The sequence below is a fragment of the Thermobia domestica genome, chromosome 3 (genome assembly GCF_964235325.1).
Source record: "Thermobia domestica chromosome 3, izTheDome1.hap1.1, whole genome shotgun sequence".
Taxonomy (NCBI): Eukaryota; Metazoa; Arthropoda; class Insecta; order Zygentoma; family Lepismatidae; genus Thermobia; species Thermobia domestica.
This window is the reverse complement of record NC_137456.1, coordinates 107137723-107157985: the sequence shown is the minus strand read 5'-3', so window position 1 is coordinate 107157985 and position 20263 is coordinate 107137723. Positions and strand designations below refer to the sequence as shown.

At 36.9% G+C, this 20263-nt stretch overlaps 1 protein-coding gene across 1 annotated transcript in view; it reads right to left on the bottom strand.

Moving 5' to 3' along the window:
* Positions 1–10354, bottom strand: part of LOC145681480 (acetylcholine receptor subunit alpha-type acr-15-like) — a 37687-nt gene extending 27333 nt beyond the window's left edge. The window contains exons 1-2 of the mRNA XM_081753128.1: positions 10262–10354; positions 6384–6451 (exon numbers count right to left, since the gene is read on the bottom strand). Of these exons, the coding sequence (XP_081609254.1) occupies positions 6384–6451; positions 10262–10334 (141 nt within the window). The 5' untranslated portion in view covers positions 10335–10354. The remainder of the gene's footprint in view (positions 1–6383; positions 6452–10261) is intronic.
* Positions 10355–20263: the final 9909 nt, after the last annotated feature.

The following is a 20263-nucleotide window of genomic DNA, read 5'->3' as shown; positions in this document are numbered from 1 at the left end:
CGTGGGACGTTAAACTTAAAGATTTCATTTTTTATTAATCTCTGTATTTTATAGTGTATTCTCAAGCTTAAGGTGATGTATAATTAAATTTTGAATTCAGTTAACTTATTTTGTTTCTCAGATTGTTTTTAAAATGTATGTACAAACGTTTATTTTCATTCTTGAGAGTTTAAAGTGACGTATAGTTATTAAACATAGTATTTAATATTGTACTCTTAACGTGGAAGTGATATACAGTTAACTTTTGAATTCAGTTAACATTTTTCTCTCTGAAATTGCTTTAAAAAGTATGTAAAAACGTTTTTATTTTATTTCTTGAGTGCTAAAAGTGATGCAAAGTTATTAAGCTTACTACTTTATATTGTATTCTTAACCCTAAACTGATACACAGTGCGTTTTTGAATAAATTATGTCAAGTTATTTGAGTGACGAACACTGGTAGAAAATCCTGACTACTACTGGAACATTTTGATTTTAAGGTGACGACTACTGGTGCAAGGATTTTAAAATATTGTTTTTCCTCCAACGGCTACTCCTTTTTTAATTCTAACTACATGGTCATTATAGGAAGGATCAGTGAGTCTTTCCAACTATGGTACAGCTCCGACAGATTCACGATGCTCAGAGAAGAGACAAAATAGTATGTTTTCAACCTTAAAGTGAGAACCACTGGCGTTTTTACCCTGCTATGCAAAAGTAAGTGAGTACTCCAATGGAGTTCCAATGCGGTACTTAATTTCTGCGTTTTAGATATATGGAAATACATGTCTCTAAAATGTAAAGAACTGATTTTTTTTTTTTTTTACTGAAAACTGCAACTCGGTAAGCCTTATGGATACCGAGGTATGGGAAAATAAACTATAGGTATGTGGGGCTTGCATACTTGACGCTACAATTCGGAAATTGAATTAAAATATGACTAACGACTATCAAGATGTTGTCAAATAAAGGGAGGACCAACACAGTTAAGGGGTTTTCGTGTTAGATGCTAAAATTTCCGAAATCGGTCATGGAAAGTTAATAAACACCAGTAGCAATTTCATCTTAAAGTAATTAGATATCTTCATGGGGTGTTAGAACATCATGGAGTCTACCAAAATTAAATTTTAAAAGCTTTTGAAAATATAATCTGACATTTGTAAACAGTATTTGAAATATGTATTTACCCAAAACTTCCAGCTAGTACATCTAACATCTGGAGAAACACTGTGAAATAAAAGCTTGAAATTTCGGAAACAATTATTGGTCGCAACAAAATTAAATAAGATGGTACTTCTATGGGTTAAATCAGTACCTCAGTACAATTTCGATCGAAAGATTAGTTCAGTCCTAGGTTTTCTTCAGGCAATTCCAAGGGTTCATCGAGCTGTGCAAAAGAATGAAAATTCGCTGTCAATATCTAAGATAGTAAATAAGATATAAGGAATTATATATTTTATGACGTGAAAATAGAGATCTTTATGGATTTGTACTTTTGGGTCTTTCCTAAAAGAAAAAAATTCAGAAAACTACTGTATATACCTTAATAGACAATTCAGTGGGCGGGGACACAGTAGCTTAGTGGTAGGGTATTTAACTAATCTTTTTTTTTTTTTTTTTTTGCAGAAACTATTGGAGTATTCACTTAACCCATAGAAATACGATCATACTTAACTCCCTATTTAATTTTAAAATTAAATAAAAGGAAATATTTCAGTGTAGCGACCCACGATTATGCATTTTAGTCTCAGGGAGATTATGATTAAAGCAAGTGAATGTTGTTGACAGAATTGATGGAATGCAAAGGTGGGAGGAGAGTACCCCGAGAAAACCCACGAATACGATGTCCACTACAAACTGACTTGGCCGTGGATCGAACCAAGAACCCAATACACCAGAGGTAAGCACTCTACCACTAAGCCACTGTGCCCCCGCCCATTTAATTGTCTATTAAGGTATATACGGTTGTTTTCTGAAATTTCTTCTTCTTACAGCAAATACTCAAAAGTACAAATCCATGTGGGTCTCTATTTTTACGACGTCATAAAATACATAATTCCTTATATCTCGCTTGCTATATTAGATATTGACAAAAAATGTTCACTTTATTTCAGAGCCCGATGAACGCTTGGAATTGTCCAAAGAAAATTTAGAGCTGAATTAATCTTTCGATCGAAATTGTACTGACGAGTCTGAGGTTCTCACTTAACCCATATAAGTACCATCTTATTTAACTTTTGTTAGGATCAATAATTGTTTTCTGAAATTTCAAGATCTAATACGCTTTTATTGTATGGTGTCTCTCTAGCTGCTAGATGTACTAGCTGGAACTTTTAGGTAAATACATATTTCTAATACTCTTTACAAATGTCAAAATATATTTTACAAAACTTTTAAAATTTAATCTTGGTAGACCCCATGATGTTCTTAAACTCCATGGAAATACCTAATTATTTTAAGATGAAATTGCTACTGATGCTTATTAACTTTACATGATCGGTTTCGGAAATTTTACCACCTAACACGAAAACCCCATAACTATATGGATCCTCCCTTTATTTGACAATATCTTGATAGTCATATTTTAATTAATTTTCTAAATTGTACTGTCTAATATGCAAGCTCCACGTACCTATGGTGTCGCTTTTTATTTCACCATATTTCGGTAACTGTTAGGCGTACCGACTTGCGGTTTCGGTAAACACACACCTCTAACGTTCTTTAAAACGTTATTAAGACATATTTTAGAATATTTAGAAATGAGAGTTCTGGGAATATCATGGTACCCGAAAACCCCCATCAGGGCGTGTGTGTAGTGTATTTAATTGAAACTACTTTTGAGGTTGTTGTAAGCCCTCGTAATTACGTTTCCGAAACTGCACCATCTAGTACGCAAACTCCACAGTTCTGTAGTGTCGCTCTTTATTTTCCCATATCTCGATATCCATAAGGCTTACCGAGTTGAGGTTTTCGGTAAACAGATGTCAGTTCCTTACATTTTAGAGACATATATTTTCATATATCTAAAAAATACAGACATTAGGTACCCCATGGTAGCCCGAACACCATTGAGGTACCCACTTACTTTTGAATGGTAATACATTTTGAGTTGTTGTTCAGCATCAATAAACACTTCATAGTTTTTCTACGTGCAACCCAAAAGTCCATACCTGACCTAACAGATTTTGTCCATTTAATCTCAAAAATGTTAAGATACTTTGTATTGTTAAGTACAACCAAATTAAGCACACTGAATATAACATTTTAAATATTTTCTGATTTTTGTTGCAGGTATTTCGTGCATCAAACCAGGATTCTGCTTGAAAGACAGTCAAAAGAAGCAGTGTAGGTTGTGGCTAAAAGTACGCCCTTTCTGAAGACAGACTCAGTTGTACTTACATTATTTTGTACGAATATATAACCCTAATAAAGATACTGTACTACAAATTATTTCTTTCTTCCATAAATTATAATAAAATATTATCTCTGTTTAAAGAAAATGATTGTTAATGTTAAGTCATTTTAATTCTTTTTCTCTGTAATAAGAACATTATCCCTAGCAATATTTTTATCTTTGTGCTATTGCGATTGGATGAAGTAAAATTCTATACGAAGCACTATTATTTCAGACATGCATTAATAACTAATGTATTGTTCTGTATGTAAGACAATGTGTATACTGAACATGTCTAGCGAAGGTGTTGTTTTAATACAGAATCTATAACTCAGCTTTTCAGTAGTCAACTTTATTGGGAATCCGAAGAAAGAAGTTAAAAAAAAAATGTTGGACTTACCAGCGTGTGTGTGTTCGAATTCTGGACTAATCCAAATTATCCAGAGAAATCATTATATATTTCTTTGTTGCTATTTCAGATGTATCCTTTATCCAAGTCGTATGAAACGGAGACTTCATACATCGCTATACTTTGTATGAACTATGTTCCGTATTTACTTAATCACTTTGTAACTTTCTCTAGTGTTGACAAGGCCGCAGGTGTCAATCGAATAGTTTAGTGTTTCACTCATGTCACCTTGTGACTAAGGTACGTCCTGTCGGTATATATATGGTACTGGGTTCAATTAGCGATAAAATACATTTTTAGCGTTAAACAAATGCAAAAATCTATACGAAATGAGATACCGTGATCTCTGACTAATGGTACTAATGGTACTGAGTGTGATTGAGTTTACTAATTACTATTTGGCTAAAATCAGTGTTCCTTTATCTATAGTTCTTTTCGTGCTTTGAATTGCAAAGTTTGAAATAACCGTTTTAAATTATTGTGTATATATATCTTCCGAGTAATTCTGAGAATCATTGCTCTTTCTTTAAGCAATGTATGAGACTGTTAAATTGCTCTTTCCTTAAAATGTTGCACTAAGAAGGATGCATCCAGGAAAGTCCAAATTTGCAGAATGTCTATAGCAGGGAAGAATAAATATGTTTAGTCGATGGCTGCACAACGCCTCCGCTGTCACCACGTTGTCACACAGCGAATACAGCGAACGTTTAAGAGTATTCTGCACTTACTATTAGGTATCGGCCTGGGAACTTTGGCGCATCTACCCAGTCTCCTTCTTGGTGTTTCATTTTTAATGGCGAGTACTGAGTAGGAATAATATTGTAAGCGAATGCGTTTCCGGCTGACACCACACTTTTAATTATTGCGACATTTAAAAAAAAAAAAACCTGTTAATTAAAATGAACAGAGAAGTTATTTCTGGAAAATTCTATTCAGGCCTCTTGTGGTAACAACTGCACTTTAGTAGAAGATACTATTAAGGAAAAGAATGAGGTAAAATAATCTTTATATCGTACAAGCAATGGATGATAACAGCTTAATAAATGATTGTACGTAAATCTTGTTTGAGTTTGAATATAGGATTGTATAAGGCTGTGCATTTTGCATTATTATTGAGGTGCTGCAACTAACTAACTGCAAACCATATGATAAATTCTTACAGTAATATATCACATATTGATTTACTCTGTATGGAAACGAAAATAGTTTAATATATGGTTAACCTCCTTTGTGCCAGGGGCGGATCCAGAGGGGGGCGATCGGGGCGATGGCCCCCCCGCCCCACAAGAGGAAACTTTCTTATTTTATATATAAATAAACCCATCCATAACAAGTTTGGAGCTCTTAAAAGTAGCAGTATTACCGCCGACCGCCCCCCCCCAGAAGTCCGTTCTGGATCCGCCCCTGCTTTGTGCCCATAATTTTAAAATTAACGCTTGTGTCACTTTTCAACACTTGACTTTGCAGTAGCTTTCCAACGAATTAGCAGGAAGCCCAAACTTATAGGACACCCTGCAGGTAAATACATTTCTTTGGACAGTTTCACTGCTCCAAACTAAGATTTGAAAAGTGTAGTATTGTTAATTTTATTATTATTGGCACAAAGGAGATCAACCATATTTTAAGCTATTTTTGTTTTCATACAGAGTAAAACAATATTTGACAACATTACAGTAAGAATGTATCATGCACTTTGCAGTATGTTGCAGCACTTTAATAATGGTGCACTATACGTACACTCTAGATCCTGCATATGTCCGATCCATACATTACAAGAAGGCAATACGTATTCGATACAGGTAAAATCTGTATATTTCATATGGACAACCTATTAGCTATATACATCCAATCTATACATTACATATGGCCAACCTGTACGCGACATACGTATAATCTATATGCTGCATGCAGACAGTCTGTAAGCTACATATATGCACTCTGTATGGTGCATACGGATATTCTGTATGCTGTATCTGGACAAGCTGTGTGCGACATAAGGAAAATCTGTATAATACATACGTACAATACGTATACTGTATCTAGTCGTACGTATGGGGCACAAGTACAATATAGATGCTGTCTCGGGGTTGAACGCAAGAAACATACGTACAGAACGTATATTGCATACTTCTTGAAATCATGCTCCGTCCTGATAGTCAGTGTATGTCGTCATTATTAACCCACATGCTACATACGACCCTGACGTCACAAAGCTAGATATTACCTCCGTATATACTTGTTACTGCAGATAACGTCACACGAATGACGTCATTGCACTTGTGCAGACAGTACGTATAATACATACTTTTTCAGCTATACGTTTGCTGCAGGATGTTATATACGGTTGTACGTTAAGTCCAGAAACTACAGGAATTACGAATGTAACCTACGTTTTTAAGTATGCCACCTACATTTTTTTTTCTCAGTGTACCTGATTCATATGGAACTTTATTTTTTGATAGCCAACTAAAGAATGATATCTTATTAGTCAAGTTGGTTAATATGTATTTGCAGCTATCTTACATTTCTTGCTGTGATTCAATTTTGCGAAAAGAGAGAGAACTTCTATAATAATGTAATATTATTCACCCTTTTACTTACCCTTTTCATTTCGCTGATTTCTGCTATTTGATAAACCACAATTCGGAGATATACAATTACTGGTTTTCCTGCAGTCAATGAAAAAAAAATTCATAGTAATTGCATTACACGATAACACTGTATATAGAACAAGTAATAAATAACAAATCTAGATTTGTATATCATAGTTTTCTTCAAAAGATTTTGTGTATACAACAGATTTTGCACCGATTTTAAATGAAATCTCTGTTCTCTTTAAATTAACCATTTGCTAATTTAATTTCAGTTTATATAGAATTCGTGATTTTTGTCTATGCATATTCTGTATAGAGCTACATTTCACTCAGCCCGAGGTCAAAGTATCCATTATTTAGTTTGATTCAGTGATCAGTAAAATATAATGTAGTAGATAAATATGAGATTTTAAATTGATCTCTCCCATATAGAATCACAATCCAAGAAAATAATGCACGTACAATATTTTCAAACCATTCCAGTGACGGCTTTTGAGGGAAGTCATATTGGTATATATATATAAAAAAACTTAAATTTTATTGTCAGAAGCTAAGGAAAGAAAGCTTACCTAATATACTAAATCTAGTATTGGCTACATTTCTTGTCTTACCGGTTAGATTGTAACGAAAAAAATATTTTTATGACCTTTAAAATTTATCATTGTATTATTTTATTCTATATATGGGGCCTCTACAATAGTAACAACGCATGTTAGACTGTGGAGAAATTTATGCGTTTTCTATCTACAATTTATCCTGTTTTTAAGTAATTTCTTCCAATACAATTAAATAAATTATTACTTCCACAATGTAGAAGACGAAAGAGATCTAAGTTAAAAGTAATTACAGAGAATAAATAAATATATACATGAGAAGAAGAACATTGTTGTACACAGTGTTTCTTTCAGAAAGAATGTTCCGGGGGAAGGCACTGCTGACTATTCTATTTATTGTTATATTATAGAAGTATTATTTTGGTCTCCTCCGGGGGACACTCTCAGAGCTCCGGGGGGAAGTGCCCCCCAAAAACAGGTCTGGAAGAAACACTGGTTGTACATGTTGCATTGTTAGTTACAACAAAGTTGATATTTGTGTGTCAATCTGAATAATGAATTATGCCGACTACCTTAAAAACAAAGAGTGGAATTGTAAGATGAGGGAGGTTGTAATTCTTTCTCCTTTCTACAAAAATAGTATCAACCTCTATGCAGCTACACAACGCAACAATACTTTACAAGAGATGTTACATAATTTTGCTCTGTTTCATATTTGCCGGCGGTATTATAATAATAATAATAATAATAATAATAATAATAATAATAATAATAATAATAATAATAATAATAATAATAATAATAATAATAATAATAACGTTAAGTATTATACGTCTAAATACGTAGAAGTTTTGCCCACTCTAACTTCCGTAATACTTTTCCCGATTTTCTAACATTTGGTCACTTCCTTGCTTTATTACATGTGCGATATTCAGTTTACGTCTGCAAGAAGATTTTGTCAAATAGTATTAAGTTTTGGAAAATATTACTTTTTATATGTATAATACGTACAGTGAAAAAATTAAAAGAAAGTATAGATAATGGGGTTAGCCTTATACTCCTTTAAACACTGTATTTATTAGGATCATGTTAGTGGCCTTATACGATTATAATGTTAGTAGGTCCATCCGCCCATTATGCCATGCGTTAACTCTTAAACGGAAGGGAATTTTTGAATTCTGTTTTTTGCAATAGATATAGAGAAGTTTAATAGTGAAGGATAATAGTGACTTTAACCGTAACTATCTATTTCCCATATGCCACACATGGAAATATATGCTTAGACAGGGATAAAAGTGGATCTGTAAAGGTGGGGAGACGGTAGGTAGCGGCATGATGCGACGCCGTTTCTCCTGCCTGTCTTTGCCCATTGTAATTTTTTAGGAATTGGGGGACGCCGTACATATTTTTTCGTGATGGCGCGGCGTACCAACGCAATTTTACCCATGTGCTTAGATCAAAATGTTATTTGAGGTTCAAAGATAAAATATTGTTTGAGGTTAATAGATTTCTTTGATTTACCTAAAAAAAAATGTTCGCGGGATGAAACCTCACATATTTGGAATATGAGAGGGTATATATCACTCGCTGTTTCAACTATCAGCATAGATTCATTCATAAACCTAAGTTAAGCGTGATATCTTTATTATTTCAACCAGAGTTTATTTCTTATGTGGTAAGATACTCAATTTGACGTAGGCTATCTTCTACCCAAGATACTGCGAGACATCACAGTTGGCGTGGGTCAATGAAAACTTGACCCACGACTCACTGACCCACCACCCACCGTGACCCACTCTGACCCACGACCCACCACCCACCGTGACCCACTCTGACCCACCACCCACCGTGACGTTTACACTTGTAATAAAACAAGACTGTGAAATTGTCACTAATCGGAGTTTGAATTTCTAGTCAATCGCTCAAGCACCACTTGAACGCGCTTGCGCAGGAGTTGAGAAGGAACATATATTCTGGTGAGAGCGTATTGTGTGAAGTCAGTGGAAGAGAACTATAGTATGCTGTGCTGTGCGCGTACAGTTTCCCTCCGAATGCGAAGTACGTGCGGTAATCAGGTTTTCCACGCTAAGAAACTGTCGCCATCAGAGATCCACCGCCAATTGTGTGAAGCGTATGGGTTGAGTTGATTTTGAGTTTAACGTCCCTTTCAGTAGCGAGGCTTTATAAGACGGGACCTCCTGATTAAATTGAAATCCGAACCACATGAGCTCCCGCAGGGAACGGAACCCGGGTCTCCAACGCCAAAGACGCACACACTAACCGCTTAGGCACGAAGGAGGTCGTGTGAAGTGTATGGATCGGATGTCATGAATGATGATATAACCACTAGATGATGCAGAGAATTTACAACAGGCAGCACTAATGTAACAACGGACACCATGTTGTCCGACCGTGCTTGGTTACACTCGAATTGGTAGAAAATATGTAACAAGCAGTTCTATAGAACCGCCTTTTCACAATGTCCGAACCCTCATGTCTGTTTCCGCAGACCTCTTGTTCCTTGCCACATGAGATCGTCTGCTATTGCAAGTTGTATGCACTATGAGTTCCAAAACAAGTGACAGTGGAGCACAAGAAGAAACATCTAGTGTGGATTTTGAAAAAAATGAAATGCAATCTTTAAGTTTTACGTCCCACGGTTATGCCGGTTAGGCTAAAGGAGACGGTGATTATGAGAGATGAGTGAAATGGTGGAATGAAGAAAGTGGGAGGAAACGGGAGAACCCACGAGCACGGTGTGGATTTTGATCTTCTTGTTGTGTTACACCGGGAAGGTGATCAGTTTCTAGATCACATCATCTGGGACGAAACATGGGTTAACACGTGATGCCAGAGATCAAGCAACAGATCATGCACTAGCGACATGGGGTTCCTGAAGTGATTTCTGGCCCGACAACGTTTCGACAAAGGAACTAAATTACAGACAGTTGCAACATTCTATTTCCAGTTCTTGTCTGCAGAATTCATTGACATTAGGCATACAAGCGCTGGTAAAGCGTTACGACAAATGAATGGTTAATATGTTGGAAAGTAGATTATGTATCGCTAATTTCACAGAAAATAAATCATCTCTTGATCTTCGTCTTTAATTTTATAGTCTATGGAAACTTACTTTCTGATTCCGCCTTGTATTTCTGTAAGCAAAGTTTAGACGAAAATAGTTTTCCTATTTATGTAATGTTGGGAAGATAATCGAGCTTAAACTATAAGAAAATAAATACTTAAGAGTGCTATTTAGTTTCATTAAATATTTAATATAAGCTATTATCTTTTGTTCTGAATTTAATTTTTGTAACTATTTGGCACTTACCGTCTACAACAGGTGGCCTGTCATGTCTGTAGCCTTCAGAAAGAACAAATGGTGGTTTTTCATCGTATCCCATGGTATCTGACACTCCAGCGCTGGAAAAATAAAATTTGTTTTCAAATAAAGTAATCTGACTTATTTCAATTCCTTTCCAGATGAGAGTAATACATAGATGTATCAAAATACCAGGTATTAATTTTAGGACCTGCCCTCCTCATTACACACTGCTGTTTCTGAAAATTGCAACACGAAGAAATACACATGTGAGATGATTACGTAGAAACTTTACAATTTCCAAACTCTACAACACCTTTAACCTAGATAATTAAGTATGATGTGAAGCCTTCATGTGCTATAATCAGAATCTCTACTTCATTGTGCAATGGAATAAACTAAAGACATAAGCACTGTCTGCTGATGAATTGTAATGAGCAAGATGAATACAAACCAATATGTTTTATGGGCGACATGTTATATGACTGTGAGGACGAAGAGCAGAAGTATCTATCGTTCTTCGAAGAAGGTTTGGCACACTCCGGGATACATGTAACTGGATATTGTCCTGTTGTAATATGACGTCCGGATTTGTCTAAAGAAAGTGTATGACTTCTGCCTCTAGAAATTCCTAAATGTAGCAGTCACTGCTGAGGTTGAACTCAACGCCTAGCAGCCGAGATACTTGTTTTTCCCTATGGCGCCCCACACCATCACAATTACCACATTATGACGCCCAACAATTCACGCTGATAAATCCCACTTATCCTGGTAGCTCATCACTGTTAAACAGGTTGAAATAACTCTTCCAAAAAAACACACGATCGTCTTCCACTCAGCATGCCAGCAGCAGTACTCACACCCCCATTCTAGACTGATTAGGGATGCGCACGAGTCGAGACATGTCTCGAATCTCGACTCGACTCGACTCGAATTCGAGTCGAGACACACTTTGTAAAATTCGAGACGAGTCAATACAAACGTATTTCTCGACTCGAATTTTCGAATCGAGACACGGAGTCAAATCGAGACAGCTCCTAAAAATCTCGACTCGACTCGAATGTCTCGAAAATCTTTCTATAACTTTTAATATTTTTTATCATATTTATATATGCTTTATAAAAAGATTCATTTCACATGGCTTTCGAGAAAAAATAACAGTTATGAATCATCTCAATATTGTTTTTGGTAAACTTTTAATATTATTTTGAAGAAAATACTCATTCAGAAACACTCGGCACGAGAATTTCGGAAACTGCAGAACTTGTCATGTGTTCGAGGAGTGTTGTGGTGAGTGTCTTCAACAAGTGGCGAAACTAAGGGGAAACGACGTCCAAACGTCGAGGGGTTGGGCGCCCCCCACCTCATTATATTTGTCCGACGTCGTAGGCTGCGCAGACTGGTAAAACAGGACTGGCAGCGAACTGCGTCGGAACCAACACCAGAATTTAATGCTGGGCAAAGTACAAGTGTGTCTGAACTAGTGTTGTAAAATTTCCGGAAATTTTGAACATATTGGTAAAAAACCGCTTTTTTTCGATTTCTTTCTTGAAAAATTGGAAAAATTGAAAAATAAAAATATTTGTATTAGGTTAATTTTACTAGTAATCATATCTTTTTTCTTCAAACGCGTGAAAAATATAAGTTTAAAAATTTTAATATTGCGAATATTAAAAAATAGCACTCGAAAATAAAACTATTCCAGTCATTATCTATATATTAAAATGCTAGATTTACGCGTATATGTTTGTCCCCACAGAAAAGTTTATATGTTTGTCTCCAGTCCTTTCGACGATGAGATCTTGAACCCACAAGTGCTAGAAACGTGCCGTTTTCATTGGTCGATTCCAAATTTTGTGTAAATTGTCCAGTTCTAATTGAATGTTAAAAAAAATATGGTCAATAGTTCTTTATTACATTTTTAGGGGTACAGTGGAAGTACTGAAATTTTTGAAATAGTAAAGCATCATACCCTATGAGTTATATATTCTAACATCGCATAGTTGTATATAGGAGTTGTATATCCCTCAGACGTTTATTTCGTGGCCAAATTATAAGAAAACGAGGGATAACCATTTCTCCAGTCTAAGATGAATCTTCATTGTTTGGGGAGTTTTTTTTCACAATGAACTCAGTATATCTCTGACATAATTAATTGTGTGTGTAATTTATTTACTTATTACATAATGCATACAAAAAGAATGGAAACATTGGTCATATATGAATTAGGAATTCCAACTTTAAGTGGGATCAAATCTTGCAAACGGTGCGAAATATTTTTAAAAAATCGAAACAAAAAATCCCGTTTATGATACCCCTTGCCGATTTTTATGAAGGCGTTCTTCACTTGTATCTGTGAAGGGACATGTACAGATATGAGTAGAGGTCTGCGCGGATGCGGATATCCGCATCAAAATGGGTATTTGCGGATATATATCTCTTTTCTGTGCGGATAGCGCATAAAGTTGAGGATAATGTTTCCTACATTTTTTCTACCTAAAAAAATGCTGTGAATTTTCTGATAATGGTGGAAAAAGCACTAGTAACGTTCGTTTTGAATTAAAAGTTTCAAAACCAGTTGAAAAATACTAAAATCAAAATACAAGTGTGTTTGAAGCTTGTGACTGAGTGACAGCAAAAGGACAAAAAAATGACACGAGTAGGGATGCTCTCGAGTCGAGACATGTCTCGAATCTCGACTCGACTCGACTCGAATTCGAGTCGAGATTCGAGTCGAGACACTCTTTGTAAAATTCGAGACGAGTCGAGACAAACGTATTTCTCGACTCGAATTTTCGAGTCGAGACTCGAGTCGAGTCGAGACAGCTGGTAAAAATCTCGACTCGACTCGAATGTCTCGAAAATCTTTCTATAATTTTTAATATTATTTTGAAGAAAGTACTCGCTCAGAAACACTCGGCACGAGAATTTCGGAAACTGCAGGACTTGTCAGATGTTCGAAGAGTGCTGTGGTGATTGTCTTCAACAAGTGGCGAAACCAAGAGGAAAAGACGTCCAAATATCGAGGGGTTGGGCGCCCCCTACTTCATTAAAGGTGTGGAGAATAAGAACGAGGACAGAAAAAGAGAAAGAGAACACTGACCGTTGGGAATTATCCCTTGTTGAAGCGATGGTTGGAGTAATAAAACCAGTTAGTATTTCCGCTGTTGTATTGTTGATTTCACAGAAATGTTCAAAAATAAGCAAAACGTGACTCTGCACAAGATGTTTACTTACCCATAGTTTTATTATTGTCAACTGAACCCTGAGTGTCTGGGATGTTTCTGTCCCTTCTCACTTTACAACTTGAGAGGGGAGGGGGTATTATCATCAGGGTACCACTAGTAGTACACCGCTAAAAGAAATGCTTTAGTGCTGCGTCGGAAGCGGCATGTTTTGTATATATTTCTTAAAATGTTATCCATTCATAAAGTATAAATTCTCCCACCCTCCCCTCATTCTGTTTCCAATACAGAGAACCGACTCTTTAAATGAAGAACGAACTTTGAACCTTCCCGAAAATGCGTACAAATAACAAATCTGTGGATGAATCAGAAAATGCAGATACATGAGCAGATACTTGATGCAGTGCATTCCAAAACATGTAAATAGATTTGAAGTGTTCATATTTGTGTATGTGTACGTGTGTATGTGCTTGTTTCTGAGTATTTATATGCGCGTGTGTCTCGTAATTGTTATATTAATATCCACTGGATTAAGTGAAAGTATAAAATGGATTTGATGACTGCCAAATTGACACATTGATAAGTCATTATTTTTTAATATTAATAATATTAAATTAGATTATAGTTTAGCGTCGTTTTTAGGAGCAAAGCTCTACAAGACGTGAACGTACAGTTTAATGTCGGATTTGAAACACATGAGCTCCTACAATGAATCAAACCTCGTTCGAGAAAGGCGCATCGCTAACAACATAGCAACGGGGAGCTAAACATTTAGTAATATGTATATTAAGTTGTAAAATTATATTCGTTTAATTTTCACTAATATAATCTTCACAATGTAAAGCATTCGCTAGACACGTTATCTTGTTTAAAAACAAAAAGCCTATCTCTTATGTTTCCGTCTCGGGGTTGGACTGCGGGATGATAGAAATCCGAAAGAGATGTTTTTATTATATTTTGTACAGTAGATCTGCTCCTTCATAATCTCCGTGTTTGATAAGAATGAACCTCCCTGGCTCACAAAAATGTATACGTAATATAACAAACCATGCACATTAAATGCCAGACTAATATAGCAAACATTGAAGATGTTCCCCTAGAAAATTTTCTTCTGCCGTCCATGTCTGGAGGTACACAATTTCGCAACTCAGTGGATACGACGTGGATGTATTCAAAGTCCACTGATTTACCCATCAAATTTAAATTTTATAAAAATATTATCAGTGAATACTAACCTGAGGATAACATTTTTTTTTAATTCGAACGCAAAAGCAGTTTTTTTTTTCCCACCAGGTCTCGGTAATCATCCGGTACGAAAACTGAAGTTTGTACAAGTGTTTCCCCAGCAATTTCTTTGAAAAAGGGGTCCTCCAGGAGCGTTATTTATGGGGTAATTCCTGCGTTTGTTATATACATATATAGATATAAATATAGATATACTGTATACATATAAAGATAACGAGGAGCGGGTCTTTAAAATTAGTTCGGAAAGATAATATGAAAATCTGGTATAATTTCCAACAATCTATCTAGTCCAATAGAAATAAAATAAACAGTTTGTTTGAGTGTTTGTCTGTCTGTATGCGGCCTGGGGACCAGACGAGTGGACCGAGAGTTACCAAATTTTGGTCAGGGGTACCTTGGCCTAGGCCCGAGATCAAGACGAAAAGTTGTTTTCAAATTTCGAACCAGGGGAGTCTCATGGGGAGGCGTTTACCGGAACTGGCTTGGGAACCAGAAAAATTGACCGAGAGTTACCAAATTTTAGTCACGAATACCTTGGTCCAGGCTCCAGACCAGAGTTAAACGATTTTGTCAAAATTCGAACCAGGGGGGTCTCAGGGGTGGTTACTGGGACATGTAAAAGTAGTAGAAAATAACAGATATTAGTGTTGAGTTCATAGTTTTCGCGGTCGCTGAAATCAATGGTGAAACTCCGATCGCATTAACTTCCAAATTCATGCTATGCGGCACCGGGTCGGGGGTCAACGGGAAGGGGGAGTTGAGATATCGAGACATATAAAAGTAATCCACAATGACCGATATTAGTGTCAAATCCATAGTTTTCGCGGTCTCTGAGATCAATAGTGACACTTCCATTAGCGATGATTTGCAAATTCAGCTACAATCGCATGTGGGCCGGGAGTCAGCGGGGAGGGGGGAACCGAGACAAGTAAAAGTAATCCAAAATGACCGATATTAGTGTCAAATCCATAGTTTTCGCGGTCGCTGAGATGAATGGTGACACTTTCATTAGTGATCACTTGCAAATTCAGCTACCATTGTGTGCGGACCGAGAATCAGCGGGGGGGGATATACCGAGACATGTAAAAGTAATCCAAAATGATCGATTTAGTCTCAGATCCATAGTTTTCGCGGTCGCGGAAATGAGGGTAATACTTCCACAGGCCTTGACTTCCATGCGAAGAATGGGTATATTTATCTAATATATATATATATATATATATATATATATATATATATATATATATATATATATATATATATATATATCAAAAATTAGGGAATCAGATGAAAACACATGTAAAACTTCTTACGAATAATGTGAGAACACTGTATCTTGTCCAGTTCAGATTAAAATCCTGAAGGCCCAAAGTGCAAACGAACCGTTTGAAACATCTGTGCACGTGATCAGTGACGTGGCGCTAACAGATATCATTTTGTAGTGTGGCGCTGCCAACACATTCCAGCTCCATTATACCTTCGTTCTCATTGTGTTTAGTGCGTCACAAATCTACGTAGTGAAATTGCGCAACAACGTGATTTGCCAGAATCGTTGGCATGGCGAGCTGTCGGCAGGTTGGAAGCTGGTCAGTTACAGCGGGAGGTGTCACATGCCATAGGAGTGGCACAAAGTGTGATTTCCCGATTGTGGAATCGATTACAAACAACTTGAAGTGTTCTTCGAAGAAGACAAGGACAGAGCCGTCCACTAGCAACCAAAGCCAGAGACGATCGTTATCCCTTGTTAACAGCCCGTCGAAACCGGCGTCAGAATACAACTCTGCTCCCGCAAGCCTTCCGAACAACAACAGGACGTACAATATCCACTCAAACGGTCCGCAATCGCCTTCGAGAAGGTGGTCTCTACGCACGTAGGCCTATGGTGTGTGTCCCATTAACTGCACGACACCGTGTTGATCGAAGAGCGAAGGCAGAGGAACATCGTGGGTTGGGACGCAATGAATGGGGCAATGTTTTGTTCTCTGACGAGTCTCGATTCAGTGTGGAGCCTGATAATCGACGTGTTTTCATCTGGAGAGATTGTGGAACACGACAGAATCCCATGTTTGTGCGAGAAAGATCCCAGTATCATGGTGGTGGACTGATGGTGTGGGCAGGAATCAGCATTGGTGAGCGTACTGAGTTCCACATTATCCGAAATGGCTCTTTGACGGCTCTCAGATATAGGGATGAGATCATGAAAACTCTTGTTCTTCCTTATGCTGGTGCCATTGGTGATTCGTTCCTTTTCATGGATGACAATACTCGTCCTCACAGAGCTCTGTTAGTGGATGAAATGCTGGATGCTGAGGGTATCGCTCGGATGAAGTGGCCAGCATGCTTTCCGGATCTAATTCCAATTGAGCATGTCTGGGATATGCATGGCAGACGAATTGCCGCTAGGCCAGTAAATCCATTAACCATTCTAGAGCTGGAAGTCGCTCTTCTGGATGAGTGACACAACATTCCCCAAGAACTTATCGATAATCTGATTGAATCCATGCCACGCAGGTGCGAGGCTCTGTTGGCTATTCGAAGTGATCATATGACATATTAAGGAACAATCAGTGTTGTTGCCTTGCCTGTTTGTGAGCAGTTCGAGAGGTACACACATAACCGTCTTGTGTCATGAGTCATGTGAACAAGGTTTTCCATGCCCCAACACCAGTATGTGCCCCATTTTTCTAGTGTATCTTAAAGCATTCCTTCTTGTATGATATATATGAGTCAAACACAAGCTTATTCATACACTATCTTAAGGTGATCTGGTACCCCTAGCAACCTTGAAAGTTAGTCCATTTAAAAAGCATAGCAAAGTTTTTCACTATTTTCTTCTTTATTATTAAAGTTACAAACGTCAAAATTTGAACAAACCTAGAGGAGACATATATCTATGCCTTGTGTGTTTTAGATTTTGAAAAAAACACAGTAAGGAAACTTTTATCTTCAACTTTGAAAACATGGCAACAGTAAGACCTGAACTCCCTGCGACGGTATAGTTTTCCTTTCCGCCCGAGTCGAGCGGCAAGTTCAGTTCTCTACCTCGCTCAAGTTGTTCCAATCAGGTGACTCATAAACAGCGGTACAATCGAAACCTTCTTTTCTCATCTCTCTCTCTCTTTTTTTTTTCTTTCTTTTCATTCTGCGAATTCCTGGAAGGGTAGTTGTCACTTGTCAGCTTACCATTTCCGCAAAATAACATAGTATAGATGTCAGTTTGTGATCTTTGGGAAAGATTATAGAAAAAATATTGTTGGAATCAATCTAGGACAAAATTACCCTTTGAAAGCGAGGTCAAAACCCTCTCTTCAGAAATAATTGAAAGATATTTACATGAATAATTTTTGAGGGAAACATGATCAAGTGAAATGGCATGTGGGCAAAATTCCTGGGGCCTGCTTTTTTAAAAATCACTTTCGTTCTTTGTTGCCTGTCCACATGGCCACTTCTATACTATCCCCTAGAACTTTTTTAATTTTTCATGCACATATGTCCGGTGACAATACAATATTGTATAAATTACCATATACTCATGTGTAATGTCTATATCTCCCTTTTCCTGGAAGCGGAGAAGGAAAAAAATATAGATCCATGTAATGTTCACACTAGCATTTCCTAATTTTAGATTTTTTTTTCTAATAAATGAAGTTCGCAAGGCGCCTGAAGGCTGTGAGATTCTACCTGGGTATCATGTGCATAGAAATTCCCCTCGATCAAATTCGTGTGAAATATCTTGTGCAAACTTTCATTGTGAGTTCGAACAGAAGAGAACCAAGATTGATAAAGCTGGGTAACGGCTAATGCAACATTTTATGTTCTTGTAAGTAAATGATTGATGTTGGCTTATTTTAGAATTGAGCATGATTAGGGATGCGCACGAGACAAGATTTGTGGTTGTCTCGTCTCGAAAATTTGTTGTAAAAGTGATGTCTCGACTCGAAAAATGTATATTTCTCTATTGGAAGAGTCGTGTCTCGACTCGTCTCGTGCGCATCCCTAAGCATGATTTAGTAGTAAATTTATTTTGCATTATACAAATTTGTTTAAATTATGTAATATCTGTGAAAACCTTGTTGACCAGGCTCGCAACCAGCCACTGAAGTTTGGGGAGCATAAATATGCTAGAGGGGCAATCGTAACAATTCTGGGTCTCCGTATCAATGTCATACGGATACTCTGTACTCCTCTGACACTGTCCGTCTTCATATAAACATTTCCCACCCCCACCCCCACATCTTTAAATTCCAATCAGTCTCGGTGGTCCGTCTCTCTGTTTATTGTTAATTTCACTGGAATGCATTTCTTTATAGTCTTCAATCTTTGCATAAAATTAAGTCCTCACCTAAAAGATGTGTGGTGTAGTGTGCGACGCAATACTTCCCTCTGGGAAACCCTGGAAATGTACGTATTGCAATCGGGCATCTCACCTGAGTCTCCCGTTTAATCAGTAAGTACGCTGGGAATTTTATTTTGTGAGGTGTTCAAAACCCAAGAGGGAGAGCATTTAGAATAGTGATACATATTTTTACAGAAACGCAAAGGAAGCAATATATTTTGTTACGCCCAGGGATGTGTGTAAAGAAAGTTTGGTTGGTGTTAGGGGGTGTTTATGGGGTTGGGAAAGATTTTAAACAAAGAAACTTCATTTCCTAGCCATCTCTGGATTACAGGGGTGCCCACAGTCAGGTTTTGGGGCACAGGTTGCACCTATGATTTTTTTTTTTTTTTTTTTTTTTTTTAGAGGGACATAATTTGTCATTGAAAGTGGAACAATCGAATTTTAATTATACCACAATGATGCTTTTATGAACACGAGTGGCGTATTTAGGAATTTGTTTCGGGAAGGGGTATGCACAATACGAGAATAAGCACTTATATTTTTCCTCTTCGGTGCCGACAAATTTTAATGAAATTGTGAATATAACAAATTTATTTCGGGGGGGGGGGACCTTGAGCTCGATAGCCACCGACTGAACACTAAGTATGAAGGAGAACTTAGCATGAATAACATTTTTAAATAAGTATTTGTCATAATAAAGAATGGTAAATTTGGGGGGAGGACAGTAAATGAGAAGAATGGTAACCTTCAGGCGAAAATAGGGACCTCTGCCTGGGTGTGTATATTCTCTACTCATTTACATTTTCTAAACATTGTGATGTGTCGTCGTACGTATATGTAAGCCTCTTCTCCACACAGGAAGATTGTTGTTGATCCAACATGAAAGCTAAAATCTTCTCATTTCAATAGATATGAAAGGAGGGATTACAACCTGTACCAATACATCTTAAAGTACGCCACTGTTTGAAAGTATTTCTTTACTATTGTACATACTTTCCAAGAACTTCAGTTTGATGTGTTAGGTCATATATATCGTTTCTAGCTATTTATCGTTTTTAGAAAATATTTTTGTGCATTTATATGCTTATCTATCTATATCTTTGTCTCTCTCTCTCTCTCTGGTATATATTACTTCTATCTGTTTACCTGTTTATCAACCGTTCGATTTATCATCTTTCATTCAACATTCAAATACTGCATTGAAATAAAGGTATATAGAAACGGAAGAAATAACCACGGAAA